The sequence below is a fragment of the Gadus macrocephalus genome, chromosome 18 (assembly GCF_031168955.1).
Source record: "Gadus macrocephalus chromosome 18, ASM3116895v1".
Taxonomy (NCBI): domain Eukaryota; kingdom Metazoa; phylum Chordata; class Actinopteri; order Gadiformes; family Gadidae; genus Gadus; species Gadus macrocephalus.
In genome coordinates, this window is record NC_082399.1 from 2,391,918 (window position 1) to 2,408,667 (window position 16,750).

General features: G+C 49.1%; 3 protein-coding genes across 3 annotated transcripts in view; 1 reads left to right on the plus strand and 2 right to left on the minus strand.

Annotated features, from left to right (window-relative positions):
- Positions 1-85: 85 nt before the first annotated feature.
- lsm12b (LSM12 homolog b) lies at positions 86-6,383 on the minus strand. The gene is made up of 6 exons (XM_060037576.1): positions 6,247-6,383; positions 4,738-4,893; positions 3,180-3,313; positions 2,713-2,822; positions 1,078-1,204; positions 86-726 (listed from the first exon to the last, which is right to left on the minus strand). The coding sequence occupies exons 2-6, from the start codon at positions 4,862-4,864 to the stop codon at positions 634-636; spliced, it is 591 nt and encodes a 196-aa protein (XP_059893559.1). The 5' UTR covers positions 4,865-4,893; positions 6,247-6,383; the 3' UTR covers positions 86-633.
- g6pc3 (glucose-6-phosphatase catalytic subunit 3) lies at positions 5,145-7,890 on the plus strand. The gene is made up of 6 exons (XM_060037537.1): positions 5,145-5,510; positions 5,810-5,916; positions 6,034-6,124; positions 6,208-6,326; positions 6,420-6,561; positions 6,971-7,890. Exons 1-6 carry the CDS (start codon positions 5,293-5,295, stop codon positions 7,311-7,313), a joined length of 1,020 nt encoding a protein of 339 aa, XP_059893520.1. The 5' UTR covers positions 5,145-5,292; the 3' UTR covers positions 7,314-7,890.
- A 3,023-nt stretch (positions 7,891-10,913) lies between these two features.
- tanc2b (tetratricopeptide repeat, ankyrin repeat and coiled-coil containing 2b) overlaps positions 10,914-16,750 on the minus strand; it is a 107,011-nt gene continuing 101,174 nt past the window's right edge. The window contains exons 11-14 of the mRNA XM_060037211.1: positions 15,264-15,355; positions 14,469-14,615; positions 13,605-13,705; positions 10,914-13,172 (exon numbers count right to left, since the gene is read on the minus strand). Coding sequence (XP_059893194.1) covers positions 11,003-13,172; positions 13,605-13,705; positions 14,469-14,615; positions 15,264-15,355 — 2,510 coding nt within the window. The 3' untranslated portion in view covers positions 10,914-11,002. The remainder of the gene's footprint in view (positions 13,173-13,604; positions 13,706-14,468; positions 14,616-15,263; positions 15,356-16,750) is intronic.

Consider the following 16,750-nt stretch of genomic DNA (forward strand, 5'->3'; position numbering starts at 1 on the left):
TGAAAGCTCGGGCCCAAACACGTACGGAGAAACGGAGACACTTGAGTTCGTTGAAAAAGTTGTTAAAATTACAGTATTACAGTCAGAATTTTTGTTACTTTTATTTTAGAAAATGTCCTTTTAAAGTGTGGCGTTTCAAGTCACATTTTGTTTAAAATACAGAAAATACAGACACTTGTAGAACATGGATACAGCAAAAAGGAAACGATGACAGAAAATAAAGCTAACAAGCCTTTCTGACTGCGCTAGTTTTCTCTTTGTGAAGAAATGGAATTGAAGGCAAAGGTAGGAGGGAGCAAAAGAAAGGCTTTTCGGGACATGTAGGAAGGAAGAGAGGAGGTAGGGGGGGGCAGAATGAGACAAGTTAGTTAAGGAAACTATGCTTTATGGTTCATGTTTAAATTATTCTTTATAAAGTCTAATTTAATTTTTTTATCTTTCCTCTTTCTTTTTTGTCTTTTTCTCGTTTTTTTTTTTTTTTCCTTTTAAATGGTATTTTGATCTTCGGGACCGAAAGGCCCTCAGCTCTCCTCCTCTTTCGTCTCAATAACGAGGGCGAGGACTGCAGGGCCGCTCCGGTGTCGGCCGCCAGACGGCCCGCCACGCCTTCCCTGGCCGACTCTCGCCGTCGACTCAAGAGGATAAAGTAGAGTCCTTCTGTGTTTGCTGTGCTTGTGAACGTTGCATGGACTTCTGACTTTCCACGTCTCTAAAATGTTTCTCGACCTACGCGGGGGGAGACACAGAACACGCACACAAGTCAGAAATTGGACAACTGCTAAGACACGGATAAAACTTTTTTTTTTTTTCCATCAGGGATTCTTAAAATATTTGGAAACTTTTGCAGAATTTTGAACGACCTGTAATTTGTGGCTGTACTGGAAAAATGTTCACACTTACTACCAATAGCTTCGGATTGGCTATTGCAGAGTTGACTACGTTTATGCAGCACTACAACATTTTGTAGTTAGTCAAATATTGATTTTGGATACACCTGGATTGCACCAAGCCTCGCTCTGCAGTCGCTTTAAGCCTGGGCTTCATGACTCAATGTGGATAGAAATCTATGGCACTTACTATTTTGCGTACATGACTTAAAGCGCTTCCCTCTTTGCCTTTGCAGTTGTCGACCTGGTAAGGCGGCGAGATTACGACGTCGTCCATCACAATTATGTTCTTCTCCTGCCATTTACAGTCTTTGATGCTGCAAAGGAAAGGATAGAGAAGGATAAGATCCCCAGTGGACAACTATGGGTTTGGTCTTGTGTGACGTGTGCTGTTGATGGATAAGAATATAAACTATTACCGTATAGAAAATATGCTATTTAAATACGAGAATACAATTCCTAACACATTAAAAAGGAACATGTAGACTCTTAAGGTTGCCATGCGAGGTCGTAGGGAGGACATGAAAATTAGGGTATTTATATGAATATGGTTGGGTAACAGCCAAATAAATAAACACTGTCAAGTTGCTATACAAAAGTTTGACAGCATTCCCATAGTGTTTATATTGTACTTCAATGCACACAATAGTGTTTCTTGTTGCAACTTGGCGTCTACTTCCTTATCAAGACATCTACAGAAAATGATCATGAACAAACTGCAACATCTACAGTACCCCATTCTTTTATAAAGAGAAGTTTCCCTTTGAACTAGAAGGCAAATCCGCTTTTGTAGTTGCATAGGTCAAGCACTTTCCTTCTCCCTTTTTCTGTCCCTCAAAAATGTCTACACTTCACTTTCCTAGCACTGTGTGCGCGTGTGTTAAAACAACCTCCTCACCAATCTAACCCTACCTGTTTATATACTTGTGTACATAGTTCGCCAACCTCTTGGCAGTTGGTTAAGGGTATAGATAATAAGCACACATTCTATGGCAGCCTCAAATTCTGAGGCAGCCTGTCAATTTGCTGAGAGTATTTTTTTTTAAAAGGAATATATCTTTGTTGCATACAGGGCATGCCGTTAACCTGTCAATTGTAAATGCTTGGCACTTGTTACTATAAACATCCTTTTTGTACCAGAAGCCATATATTGTTGTTTCTCTTTCTTCTGAGAAATCTATTTATTTGTAGTCACTTCGGATAGAAGAATCTACTTGCCTATTCGGGTTGTGAACTTTGTCAACCCATGAAGTCTAGGTTCATGAGATAGAAGCTACATTTGAACGTTTTGTGCGAAGGATGAGTGAATGGTTAACATTTGGACTTTCACAGAGTCCGTGGGGAAAAATTTAGCCATCTTCTGTTCACTAAAGTTGTATCAGGCTATGTATCAAATTAAATAATCAACAGGAATTATTATGCTAAGGAGCATGTATTAGGTATTTGCAATATAGCCCAAACCAAACCAATTCCATGTTACATTATTTTACACATTACTCCAGTCATTAAGTCAACAATGTTCTGTGGTTTTCTTAGTTTTCAGCTCTGAACAAACTAAAAGAGCTTAGGGGGAGCCAAGTGATGCAGCCATAAAATTGCTCTGCGCGGTCGAGATGGAGCTAGCGTGCTAGCAAGCCAACATTCTTGCCCCGACTCCGGCACACGCCACTGGTTCTATTAATAATGTTTGCAGGTCAATCCCTGACTGTGGGGTCAAAACAAGTTTGGCTAACTCAAAGGGCTATGGTTCTGATGGATAAAAAGGTTATGGCTGCTTTGTGGTGCGATGCTTCTCTTGAGGCGAGGCATCTCCAGTAATGCTTACGTTTTGTGAATGGTCTGGAATAGCTGCTGGCCCTCGACAGAAACCCCAGCACTGATTGCATAGGCTTGGGAAAGCTTATCCTCCTTTTCTGTCCGTGCCCGGTTGGCCAGCTGTGGGAAGATTAACAAAAAAAAAAATCAGCAATTCGTTTTTTATGTGAAATAATTAGGAGTTGGTCTCATTGTAGACTTCACGGTTATATTAACATAAACATAGTGTTTCCCCAATTTATCCAAACAATATGTTAGCCCATTTGCATTTCCAGCCCCCTGTTCTGTTTGTAAAAGGCTGCCAATGATTTACAATTCCTAATAAATGAAAGTCCCGGATATCCGTGTACAAATAAAATGTGGACTAGTGTGTAAGGCAGCCATCAATTTGCACTGCAGCTCTACCCTGCACCCAGCCATTGGGTATTGAACCCCCTAAATAAAGTTACCAAAGTCAATGACAGATGAAGGACGTACCTTGCTAACATTCAGTGATGCTAGTGGAGGAGGAGCCTCAGTGCGGTCGTTTATGATATCCACATCCGAAACATAGGCTAAGTTGATCAGGATGACGTCATTGAGGTTCGCCTTTCCACTGGAGGAAGCACATTCTGGGGAACACTGAAGTTAAGGCACAAAACTACTACAACTTGGCATCATGGTTCAGTGTTGTAATGTAACAGGAGTTGTTTCATACATGAAGAATCAAGTTTCATAATTGAAATGTGATAAAAGCAAGGCTTGGCATAAAACACCACTGTTACAAATGGGAACTGTCAAATCTATACCATTAAAAGACACTATAAGGAGAGATAGGTCCGGGGAAGTTACTTAACCTGAGATAGCTAACTAAATGCTTAAAGAAACAACTCTAGCATAAACTAAATCCCTTTAAACAACATAGAGAAAATTGCCAGAATACATGTCAGCATGATTACATATTAAAATAAACCCAAGGTTAATTTCATGTCAAGGGTGAGTCCAAATGCACATTTAAATAAAAGCCTAAATGGACTGACCTCTAGCATAGTAGGAAAGTAAAGGTAAGAATCGCAAGAAAAAGTGTCAACGTCAGACTAGTTAGGAATTAATTGCTCCTAAATCCATTTTTACATAAAGTTAATATTAACTAAATGGTTGGAGAATTCACCAAGGCCGATAGCAACAAAAAATATATATATTCCATTACCTAGTGCTCCGATTATCTAGAAATTAATTCAGCCGGTTGACTACTGTAAGCGTAAAGTGTGCGTCTCTCTTGGCCATTTAATGTTGAAGTGAGCAACACACCCATGTATAACGAGGTGTAATGCAGTGGGGTGACTCGAACATCCCTACCACCATTTAACCAACACGTTTCAGGTGGTTTCACAATTGATATCGCATTACACCGTTACGCATGTCGGGAACCATTATTAAACGGAGGAAATGAGAAGGGCAGCACGGATAAGAAGGACAGCGGGGATAAGGCAGCAGCTCTTAGCGGCGGCTGACCGGTCACAGCGGCTAGCTCACTTTGTTAGCATGCTACCAGCTACCCACTGGTGGTCAGCAGTCGTGAATAGTCGAGAGCCATTAGATGTAACCCAAAACACGAGCATTACTTCCCAGCATTGTGTGACACGAATTACAGCACCGACACGGCCGTGTTTTAACGTCTAAACGAGCTGGGATGAGCAGCTTTCGTTAACTAGGATCGGGCTGTGCTCCACAGCCATGATGCCGTGCTAGAGACCGCTGCCAGATAGTGATCCGTGTGTTACATTGCCTACAGCCACAACACGGCACCGCAGCACAGCGGTGCTTCCATCAAAAAATAGCCCGAGATATGTAGATCAATAATTCGGACAGTTGACCGGCGAAAAAAAGAAAGAAATACGTGAATCGTAACAGTTAAAACCGACAAAGATGGTCCTCTCTGCTAGCATCCATTGCGCCTGCGCGGATCACTATTTGACATATTTTCGGTTACCCTAAAGGCCCGTGCAGCGCGCGAGGCCGACGGAGGCTCCACAGCTCGGGAAAGAAAGGATACTCAGAGTCAACATCTTGGACTGGTAGTCGAACGCGACCACCTCTCCTTGCAGACGTTGGCCCAAGCAGGTGAGGCAAGAGACATGGCTCCCGACGCTGAAATACTCCCCCGGTCCAGGAGCCGCCATCTTCTCCGCCAGGAAACCGGAGCGCCTACCTTACGTAAAGACGACGCGGTGACGTCGTGTTCAGCCCACTCGACGCTTAGGGCGTGTCGAGTCGGCTTCCCCCCCTTCACCCATTCATTATTCAATATCGAAATATGTGGATGTTGTTTTTTAATTCATGGCCGGTGCATTGTGATCTGTACACAAAACCGTCCGAAGGCATATTCTGTATAAACTATCCGTTGCATTACAAAATGTATGTATTGTTTGCATTGTCCCTCTGGCGAATATATTTCAATAATCTTACTCTGGCGCCCCCTGGAGGAACTATAGAAAATATATCTGCTCGTTGGGGCCGCAAGGCAACGACCATTAGTTTTTCTGAAACATAGCATCCCATTATACAGTGGATTGAGGCCGAGCCAGGTCCACAAAAGAGTGCACATAAGATGGAAGCTGTGCACACCCATGGCGTCTGGGTGGCTGACAGCCTCCAGCAGAAGACGATGAGCCAGGAGAAGCTATGGCTGATCATCACGCATATGGGGGACCCCAAAGCAGCCTTTCTGCTGATCTTCCCGCTGACATACTTCATCCACAAGCGAACTGGGACCACCGTGCTGTGGGTGGCGGCGGTCTCAGAGTGGCTGAACTTGGTGTTCAAATGGTGAGTCGGATCTACACCTCGTCAGTGTGAAACTAATCGTTCAGAAAATATATTGTTGATAATGTAGCATTGTCATTGAAATGATAGTATCCTTTTTTAAAAGCTTATGCATGATTTGAGCACCAATAGTACAATTTAAACAATACAAAATACGATAAACTTGAGTAATTATGACCGTATATCAATATTGGTCCGTCCGTGTTTACGCTCCTCCGGAAACCAAGGCCAGAATACAAGGCGTCAGAAGCGCAGACATATGTCAAATTAAATAAACTAAACGTAATGTTTGTTATTTGCAGGTTTCTCTTTGGAGAAAGACCATACTGGTGGATAGGTGAATCCCGTTTATTCGTTAACAACCACCCCCAAGTTATTCAATTCGCCTCCACTTGTGAAACCGGCCCCGGTAAGAATGGTTCCTATGGTCTATAGTTCAGCACCAGTCCATAACATGTGGTCAAATAGACCATCTATTTGTTGCAATTTAAAATGATAATGGTGCATGTTTTGCTTTATAATCTAGGCAGTCCCTCGGGTCATGCTATGGTGACTGCAGCAGTGTGGTGGGTGATCGTGTCAGCGGTGGGCTCCTCTCTGTACTCCCGCACCCGAAGGTGCGTCTCTGGTCAAAACGTGTATCACGCATGCGCATGTTGTCTTTAATGTTCCACTAATACTTATTTTTGTCTGTCTTTAGTGTTATCTGGACAGCACTTCCATACCTTCTTTATATTGCCTTGCTCGTTGCTGTCGGACTGTCACGCATCTTCATCCTCGCCCATTTCCCTCATCAAGTTGTCGCTGGATCAATTACAGGTCGGTTTGAGAATGCAGTTTAATTCTACTTTGGACTTACCGATGACACTACAGATCTAGCCGCAATTCAACTTTTGTCTCGTCACTCACCAGGTTTTATTTTGGGGGTCATTTTGAACCCTCGGGCTCCTGAACAGCGACCCCTGCTTTTTTATGTTGGTTCCAGCCTCGGTCTGCTCCTCACTGCTCTGCTGATGAAAATTGGACTGGAAGAGCTGGGATTCGACCTCTCATGGCGAGTACTTCCTGCATCCACAATAAATAAATATTAAAACGTATTAACTGTAAGCTTAAAAATAGCACAAGTACGCAGGATCAATTAAATTGAGCAACTATGGGGTAATCTTAAATGCTACGCATTCCTTTATTTTTGTATATTCTGATATATTTGAGGTAAATATTAAAAACGAGCCAAACACCGGCCCTTACTAAGCACTTATTGGTTAGCCTTAGATAACTCCCCCTCACCTGTTATAACCTGGTTATCCGGTCACTTGCCTTTTACAGGGGATGAAAATAACCTGAAAGCATCTTTTAAAGGCCGGGTTTGCTCTGCTTTAAAGGTTACATTTTCCGCTTCTTTCCAAGCCAAATCACATTGTGAAAAAAAATATATTTTTCTCTCTGTTTATATAATGTCACAGGTCCATTACTTTGGCCAAGAAGTGGTGCGCGCATTCGGAATGGGTCCGGTTGGACTCCGCCCCGTTTTCCTCTCTGACGCGGGACTGCGGTGCCATCCTGGGCCTGGGACTCTCCCAGTACTGGAAGCCCGGGGGGTGGCCTCTTCCCTGGGCATCCCGAGCACTGTGTCTGGCCCTGTCCTCCATGGGGCTGTACCACATCAACCGCTTCCCACTCCCCGTTCAGCCGCTGCCGCTGTTCTACGGACTCTTCCTGCTGAAGTTCCTCCTGGTGCCTCAGGTGGTGATGGTGGTGGTGCCTGCTGGGGTTCACCTGCTCACAAGCAAAATGAAGAGGGACTGAAATGTGAAGAGCAAGGGGATGTGTACTGTTGCTAGCAGCTATAGCAACAACTCTGGCGTTAAACCTCCTTGAGAGGATGCTTTAGTCTCGAGCTGTTCCTTTTTCTCATCTTTTTTTTGAACCACAAATGTGATATTGGATTCATGTTATTCAATTATGCAAATGTTTGCGTCTGTGTTGGAGGTCTATTATGTTGGTTCACGGGTTTCAATAATGCAAAACTCTACTTTGGTGTTCAAAGATTATTATGCGATGGTTTACTGGTTTCATTTCCTTCAATGACGCTAATCTTTACTTTGGTGTTCAAAGACTGCTAAATGTTGTGTTTAACAGGCGCAACTGTCATTTCATGTTTAGCCTTAAAGGGACTTCATTCATTTCAGCCAAGCATGGGAAAGGAAAATGCCTATGCACTTGTGTGTGTGTGTGTGTTCTACACAAGTCAAAATGTAAATAACTGACATGCAGGGTGTGACAGTTGGTAAGCATTTATAAATGTTTCTTTTTGTTCCAGTACATACTGTGTGTTGACTGTACAGATTACAATCATTTATCATGAGATAAAAACACATTCTTTATTGTTTTTAGTCATACTTTTGTATCGTTTAATCACAGCGATCTGAAAGCTCACATTTACACACAAATAGAACTCTGCTCAGCAAGCGAATACATTAAATTAAAATAAATGACTCTGGAGTTTTGCCGTCGTCTGGCACAGTTGAAGAAAATGATTCAGGGAGAGTTTCCTTATTTTATTCCCAAATCCAGACAGTATATATCGCACACTCACACACCAGAATCAGGACACTGCTTTACATATTTCTGCTGGAGCTCATGGAAAGAATCGAACATGCATTGGACTATTTACATCAAACTAATATACATCCACATGTTGAAACCATACGCCCCCGCAAAAGTTCTTCTGTTCAAATTAAGTATTATACAGTCGCACCTTTTCCTCCGGTCTGATCTGTCGGACATCTCTCTCTCACATGGCAGAACACGCTATTGAGGGAAGAAACGTTATGAGGCAGACCCGAATGAAATAACTAGTGGGCAGCCATTCAAAATCTTTTCTATTTTCTATATGACCAACAAAAAAGAAAACCTGCATTCATCTGTGAGTGACATCCAACCAAAACAGCCTCAATCCTCAATAACCAAACTTAATATAAATATATAGCAGATGTGACCAGATTTAATTAATTTGGTTGCATTGACAGCACAAATATAAAAAAATATCAGCACAGTGGCTGATATTTGCTTTGTGCATGAAACCAGTTGATTAAAAATGGCTTTCCTGTGTCCGGCAGATGAATTAGCCCAGTGGTGGATTATCGGAGCATAATGTCGAAGCGTAACCTCAATCCTACCCAGTGGAGACATTCATACAGCAGATAGAATGGATGCTAAGAAAGTCTGTACAAGATTCTCATTGAAAAGTTCCTGCTCTCCCTTCCCGGCATTATGAAACATAGTCGTGCCTAGGCCCGCTCAGTGAGCAGTCAGGGAGTCCACACATAGACCAACCAGGCACTCTTCCCCCCCACATCAGAACAGTAAATTAAATACATAAAGTGCACCCTCAGTTTTAGAACATCCCAGGCGTTTTAGTGCAGAAATGGCAGAACAATAAAGGTGTAGTTTGGGTAAATGGAAAGAAAAGGCATCCGATAATGCAGAAGAAGAAAATGTCCCAACGGATTCGGGTGCACACAATGTGTGTGCTTTGTATCAGTGTTGTTTCGAAGCCTTGCGTTTCTCCACGTCCCGTCAAGCGGTTCCCACGCATGTTCCGTTCTCGCTCGCAGGAGCAGGAGCGCACAGAGGCGCAACACGACCGAAAGTAGTTTACGACACTCATCGGCTATGAGCACCGGAACATTTACTATTTTATCATTGAGTCTGTAGAGTAAAGGAAAAAACAGAATCCCTCTGAACAAAAATCAAACAACAAATCAATGTATTGCACGAATGGCCTATTATAGTGTTGAATACAGTACACTGTCTTTTGAGAATTTAGCAAAACTATTTTTCTATGAGCTTGTACAAAACTACCGCCCTAGGCGTCTTCACAAGCAAACAGTGAAGCGAGAATTCCAAAGTGGTTTATTGATTTCGAGCCGGTCCCACTGCCTGGGCCAAGACGATGCCACGAGACAGCCGCCATGGCGGTTAGCTGAAGTTCACACTAAGGCATAGGATGAGGTCTGTTATAATACAGCGACACACACACACGCACACACACACGCACACGCACGCGCACACGAACACGCGTGCGAGTGCACCCACGCAACTGAAGATATACAGTGGAGCCTCAACAAACTGAACCTCAAACATCTGACCTGGTAAGATTGTAGAAAAAGAAAACAAAATGGGTAAGGAGGGGGCTGTCCATAAAGTACGACCACTTCTGGCCACCAAAGTCCGTTTGCGTTGTTGTGTGCAGTAGTTTAGGTGTATCTTTGTTAATACATGCAAGAGAAGCATTTTAACATCAACAATACCGTAGCCCGAATCTAGCCCAAACCCGTTCATGCACAGTTCTTCTGTATCTGCGGGCTGAGCGTTTGGTGGACGGCACGGCGTCACTATGTGTTTTGTGTGTGGATCTCTAATGTTTCAGGTCAGGTCTGTGGAGCTCAACCCCACAGGAGCTCGGTACGCAGGGAAGGGCTCTCTACAGCGTGGGAGCGGAACTGTTGTTGACTTGAACTTTCTCGCGATGCGTGACGACAAAAGAAGAGGTTGGAAACATAATGGAGGTAATTCTTGTCTTTTTGAAGTTGGCCAATGTCCCCCCCCCCCCCCCCCGCCTGCTAGCGTTTCCCAGCGTGACTAGTGAAGGGACACGAAGGCATGGTTCTCAACAGAATACAATTCAAAAACGCAAACTAGGTTTGGTTCGTATCTCTATGTACAATATATAACTTAATAATAAATATTGTCATTTATTTTCCATTAAGTACTGAGTTGTCAAGTTGTTTTTGTCATCTTTTTCTGCGGTAATGTACAGTATTGAACATATAATATTGTATTACATAGATTAGTGCCTACTTGCGACCTCTGGCTTCTTCGAGCACACGCTGTGAAAGAACAGAAGATGGGTACGTAGTTCCACGAGTACGATGACCGGGTCCGACCCGCTGTTCTGTCCCCCTCTCGGATCTCACACCAACCGCGCCCCCCCCACCCCCCCTGGGGAGGGAGGGGGGGGGGAGGGCATTGTGCCACACTTCCTCCCGGAAGTGCACGTGTCTTTTGATTGAGCGTGAGATCGGAGAGAAGGGACCACCATCCTTGGTAACCCTAGAGAGCTTCTGTGCAGAGCAGGATGATGAATCGATGGCGTGTTGTGGTTGTCGTGGGGATATATCTGAAGTGTGTCGCTTCCCGGTGCGGGCCCCTACTGACCGCTGTTCCCCCCGTCCCCCCACTCTCTCTCTCTCCGTGCGGGAGATCAGAAGCCCACACTGCTCTATTTGCTCTATTTCTAGTATACTCTTTTGAGTTCAAGTCGTGAGTTCTTTTCGGACGAGTCGCATACGCCGAGTTCAGCAGCCACGCCCTCCCCTCTCCCTCTCTCTCCCTCTCTCCCTCTCTTTTGCTCGCGATCCTCTCACTCCCGTCCGTGCGTCCGTCCGCTCCGACCCGCACCGGCGACACACACACACACGCACACGAGGCCGTCACACGTTGGACTCCACAAAGGGTCTCTTTGGTTTGATGGGGGAGCTGGGGCCCTGGGTCCGGGAGTCCCGGGAGAGCTGGCGGTACATGTTGTCCTGGTAGGCCTGCGCCACGGGCAGCGTCCGGGCCACCTTGACGTCCGGGTAGGTGGGCACCTGGCTCACGCGCTCCAGGATGTCCCCGCCGCCGCCGCCGCCGCCGCCGCCCCGCGACCCGTTGGCCAGCTTGCCCAGCGAGGACGGCTGCGACTGGGAGTAGTAGTCTTCCTCCAGCAGGTGGCCGTTCTGGGCGTTGTTGGTCTTGTTGTAGTAGGCGATGTTGCCCAGCGAGGTGGGCGGGCTGTAAGTGGAGCCCTGCTGCACCAGCTGCCCGGGCGAGGTGGGGCTGATGGCCGAGTCCATGGACGTCATGGCCCAGGGCCGGGAGGGCTGGTGCAGGTACTGCTGCTGCTGCTGCTGCTGCGTGCGCGCCGTCTTGTCGATGATGCCCATGAAGGGCGTGTTGCGGGAGCGCGTGGCCTCGCCCGGGTACAGCCCCCCGCCGCCCTGCGAGGGCGAGTTGGGCGAGACGTCGTCGCAGCCGCGCTCGTACGTGGCCTGCAGGGAGATCTCCATGCCCTGGATGGACGAGGACGGCCGGAAGCCCGGCGCCAGGTTGCAGGGGGAGCCGGCGGCGATGTTGTTGCTGGACGGGGAGAAGCGCAGGCCCACGCTCTGGGAGTGGATGAGGGGCCGGGGCGTGGGCACGTGCGGCTTGATCTCGGCGGGGTTGGCGCTGAGTGGCCGCCGCGCCATGTGCGCCATCTCCGGGGACTCCAGCTGGCACTGGGGCATGGCGTTGGCGCGCTCCAGCGCGTGCTCCGACACGGGGTAGTAGGCGGCCGACTGGCTGCGGCTGATCTGCGGCGTGGGGCCGTAGCGGGCGGCCCCGGGACCCCCGCTGCTGGCGCGGTAGGCAGAGGAGGGGCGCTGGGGCGGCTCTTCCTTCAACAGGTTGGGCTCCATGACCCCTCCTCGGCCCCCGTGCTGACAGAGGGCCCCGGCGCTCAGGCTGGCCTGCACCTGCGCCATGGGCCGCCCGTCCAGGGAGGGCTGGTACATCAGCCGGCTCTCCATCTCGCCGCCGCCGCCGCCGCCGCCCGGGTAGCGGCTGCCCATGCTGTGGCCCATCTGGCCCACGTAGCCGCTGTTGGGCTGGCTGGTGCGCACGATCTGGGCGATGGAGGGCTGCAGGCGCAGGCCCTGCGCCTGGTGGTGCTGGGAGGACAGCGAGGGCTGCGAGCTGAGCTGGAAGGACCGCTGGCTGCCCAGCTTGGACAGCGGCGACTTGGGCCGGCCGGGCGGCTGCTGCTGCTCCGTCTGGTAGCGCACGGGGGAGCCCGACTGCGAGCGGTACAGGCACACGCCCTCGGCCGGCGGGCTCACCCGGTACTGAGCCGAGCGGCGCAGCGGCGAGGGCGGCGGGCTCTGGTGCTCCATGCCCTGGCCGCCGCCGCCGCCGCCCCCCAGCGGCGGGCTGTAGCGGTAGGACGCCAGGTGCACCGGGGAGGTGTGCGGCGGGCTGTGGCGGTAGTGGGAGTTGTGGTGCGTGGGCGAGAGGGAGGGCGAGGCGGACTGGTAGGTGCAGTGGGTGGGCGAGGACATGGAGGAGGCGGTGGGGTGGTACTCGTACGGCTGCCCCATGGGGGACACCCCGGACAGGTAGGCGTGGTCGGGGTGCGTGGGGGACAGCGGCGGGCTGTGGATGATGGGCAGGCTGGAGCAGGTGTTGGAGTGGGAGTCGGGCGGCGGCAGGCCCAGGGACATGGCCTCCAGCTCCTGCTCCAGGTAGTCGTCGTCCTCGAACAGGTCCTGCACGGGCTCCATGTCCTCCAGCCGGGGCTCCGGCGGGGGGGGCAGGGGCATGGACAGGGAGAGGCACTCCTCGTCCCCCAGCTCCTCGGGGGGGGGCGTGGGGGGAGGGGAGGGGGGAGGCTCCAGCTCCAGGAGCTGCTGCTGCTGCTGCAGCTGGAGCTGCAGCTGCAGCTGTGGCTGCCCGCCCATCTCCTCCTCCTCCTGGTCGAACTGCCGGCACTCCTCCTCCACCCGCTGCAGCAGCCTCTGGATCTCCCGGTTGTTGGGGCAGTGCCTCATGGCTTCGTTGAGGTCGTCGAGAGCTTCAGGGAACTGTCTGCAACGAGCAGATCGATTGTCGGTGTTAACACGCCTTTTAAAACATTCGGAGCACAACACCGGGTCTGGGGCGATCGATGCCGCGCTTACGGTCTCTCCTGGCGTCACTAAGACATCCGTTACTTGTAGCATTTGTCAGAAGGACTTTGTTTCGATGTGCCCAAGAGTATTTAGCGAGGGCGTGCCCGCCAATATCGTAAACAATAGCAGTGGTCATTTGGTTCTCGTGATGAGACGTTTACAATGTAGAGTAATAGTCAGCTGACTCGTCTAAGTGTTATTGCTAGTGTTAAGGATTGTGTTACGACTGCAGAATCTGTGCGTCGCGGTGATTCGGACAAATCACATTGCATCATAGCGGTGTCGTCCAGACCGAGAGCTTATTTATGAATGACGAAACACTACCAAAGAGCCGAACCCCCCCGGTTACCTGCTGCTCCGCTTGGCGCGGGCCCGGGCGTAGTATGCCTCGTACGACTTGGGCTTCAGCTCCAGCGCCTTGGTCGCAAATTCCTCCGCCATCCCAAAGTCCTGAGGAAAGGGACGAAAACTCGTGTTAGGGCCGTCGCTGCCAACATCCACCCGGAGGGACCGCCAGGACCACCGAGGGGAGCCGGGGTTGGCTCAAGAAAACACAAAGTCACACTCCACCTCCAGTCCCTTTTGAGACACTTGGCTGGGCTCCGATGGCCCACAAGAGAGCCCGAAGCAAGAGCCCGTCAGGTGGGGGTGGGCTTGAGATTTCATTGGGCGGATTTGAGTAAAAGGGGGGGAACGGGCAGCTCGATGGACCAATGGCTGGCTGCGACCACGAAACGAGGGAGGGAGCAGACGCCGGTAAAGGTTGACGCATTTAAAAGGGGTAGTTCAAGGATGGTCAAACCGGGGTTTGGCCAAGATTGATATCGTCCGAGCTTTGAGCGTGGATCCGTGCGGTCCACTAGGCCCAGGTTTGCGTTCTTTCTTCTTGAGGCTCAGATGCTAAAATAAACCCCATAAGATAGCATCACCAAAGCCTGACGACACTGAACGCTCACCATGGGTTCAAAGGTCACTTATACATGGTGTGATAGCCCACGGTGTGACTCAATCGATATAAGGTCGCGGGGAGACGAAGCTCTGTTCGTTTGTATATTTTATTCAGGTGACCATATTTTTGTTTTATGTTAAAAATAAAATAAATCAAAGAACCAGTTCTTCTTGTTTTGGGGAACCAGTTCTTGTCGTTCACGTTCGGGATTCGTTCGTTGTGAACGAATCGGTCGCGACCGACTCATCCCCAGTGGTAACTCACGTTCATTTTCCGGCGACATCGGGACAGGTTGAGGAAGAGAGACACTTTGAGTTCCCTGAAGGCCTTGAGGTCCTCGCTGAAGCCTTCCCGGGGGAACTTCTTGAGGGCGTACTGGTAGCGCTGAGCCGCCTCCTTCACCTTCCCCTTCTGCTGGGAGCACACAGAGAGGCGCTCAGAGCATGAGCACACATCGTCGAACACGTGTTCACGTACTTATACAGACACACAGCCTTATGGGGCTTTTTGTGTTTGAGGATCAACAAACACATTTTGGGCAGCTTCCACGATCATGGAGAACAACTGGGATTCCTCCTATACTTGAAAATATTAATTTTAGAATATCAGCTTGCAAGCAATGTGTGCTGGAGCTAGAAATATTATTACGCATTATTAGACTCGGAGGGAAGAGCCACTGGGAGGCGCTGTTGTGGAATGAGGAGTGAACTGGATTTGTGTTACGTGAATATTGTGCATATTTTGTGGTGGAAAGGATAGAGGGTCTCCAAAAGAAAATGAAAGAAAGAAAGGTAGAGTTAAATAAAAGAAGTACAAAAGAAAGAAATACAAGTTGAAAAAGGGAGACAAAATGATTGGAAGGAAACAAAAAGTAAAGAATGAAAGAAAAGTGGAAAAGAAAGACAAAATCTTTTGAGGAAAAAAAAAAGAAAGACAGAGAGAAAGAAAAATAAATAGATAAACAAAGACAGAGAAAGAGAAATAAAGAAGGAAAGGAAGAAGGGAAGAAGGAAGGGGAAGGCGGTGATGCGTGAGGGGAGGAGCTGCAGAGGCTCGGACCTTGTAGAAGGCGTCTCCCTCCTCCACCAGCTTGCTGAGCAGGATGATCATGATGTCGGGCTTGGAGGTGGCCATGGCCCACGTGGCCGGACCTGGGGCACAGCGAGAAAGACAAGAGGGGGGAGGACAGCAGGGTCACAAAATCTGAGGAGAGGGCGATGGGAGGATGAACGGAAGGAGAGGAGAGAGGAAGGAAGTCGCTGTACACACCACCACCACCACCACCACGACGACAACAGCAACATCAACAGCAACGACGACAACAATGACAATAACAACAGCTACATTACAAACAGCAAACCAAAATGGGGGAATGTAGGGAGACAGACAGCCAGTCCGTAGGAGAGGAGGTGAGGGCGGGGGGTTACACCGTTCTAGAACCACATCCCTGCAATAATAATGATCACCAGGGCGACGCGGTCAGGGACGAGTTCTGCAGGTTAACAGAAGGTGTGGTCACGGTTCTCGGGATTCGACCCCAGACAGCAGCACTCCAGTGTAGGTTAGGGCCAATAAAGTATAACGGACGATTAGATGCAAACTACATCTCCTGACGCCCTTTACCCACGCTATGATACCGGGAGGTTACCACCGGACACTGTTAACGCAGTTCTGGGCATGAACCCGGTGCAGAAGAGCAGGGGAATTATTAAGATACTTGTGATTCTGGTCTTCTGCCCGACACAAGATAACATGAAATGAGTCCTCATGCTCAATCTGATTATCCTTGAAAATCTACTAGGTAGTAGAAAAAAGGACAAAATGTTTAAAGGTCCTATGACATGCCACCAGGTGTTGGCTGATTAGACGTTACAAGCCGTTTTGGCTTGTAACGGCTTGTAATGACATCACAGGTGGGCACGCCCACCTGTGATGTCATAAGGGACAGATTTCCAAAACGGCTTGTAACGGCTAATCAGCCAACACCTGGTGGCATGTCATGGGACCTTTAAGCAGTTAAAAAGTAAATGTCTGGGTTTTCTATGTCACTGGTTGGACACGCACAACACACCATAGATACGGTACGGACCGGCTTTCGCACAGGGAGACACGGGGACGGGGTGGGGGGGCAGCTACAGGAAGTAGGAAGTTGGAAGTAGGAGGGGGGGGGGGAGGTGAGGGGGTGTGGGCAGGCAAGAGGGTTACACAACAGGACTCCTCTTAAGACAAACAGGGTGTGGGGGTGTGTTGGGGTGACACACAGAGAGAGGGGGGGAGGGAGGCGGGAAGGGGAAGCCTGGCGATTGGCCCGTTCCACAACACTGAAGAAGCATCCGGAAAACGGGAGGAACACGCAGCAACACACGGTTAGGGACGTGTATACGCGTCACACGCGGCATCGTACATGTCACCGAGTCACGGCGAAAGTGTGACGAACACATGCAGTTGGTCACCCCCCCCCCCTCCCCGTTGATCGGACCACCGAGGTGAGCTTGTGTGTGCTGGGGGGGGGGGGGGGGGGGGGTGGTGGTGGTGGTGGTGGTGCG

Bases quoted from the DNA above. Each gene is read 5' to 3' on its own strand.
- lsm12b (XM_060037576.1), bottom strand. From the start codon at position 4,864: ATGGCGGCTCCTGGACCGGGGGAGTATTTCAGCGTCGGGAGCCATGTC. The intron at 3,314-4,737 runs GTATCCTTTCTT...AGTGTTCCCCAG, and splicing joins GTCCAAGATGTTGACTCTGA to AATGTGCTTCCTCCAGTGGA. The intron at 2,823-3,179 runs GTACGTCCTTCA...ATCTTCCCACAG, and splicing joins CATCACTGAATGTTAGCAAG to CTGGCCAACCGGGCACGGAC.
- g6pc3 (XM_060037537.1), top strand. From the start codon at position 5,293: ATGGAAGCTGTGCACACCCATGGCGTCTGGGTGGCTGACAGCCTCCAG. The intron at 5,917-6,033 runs GTAAGAATGGTT...TTTATAATCTAG, and splicing joins CACTTGTGAAACCGGCCCCG to GCAGTCCCTCGGGTCATGCT. The intron at 6,125-6,207 runs GTGCGTCTCTGG...GTCTGTCTTTAG, and splicing joins CTGTACTCCCGCACCCGAAG to TGTTATCTGGACAGCACTTC.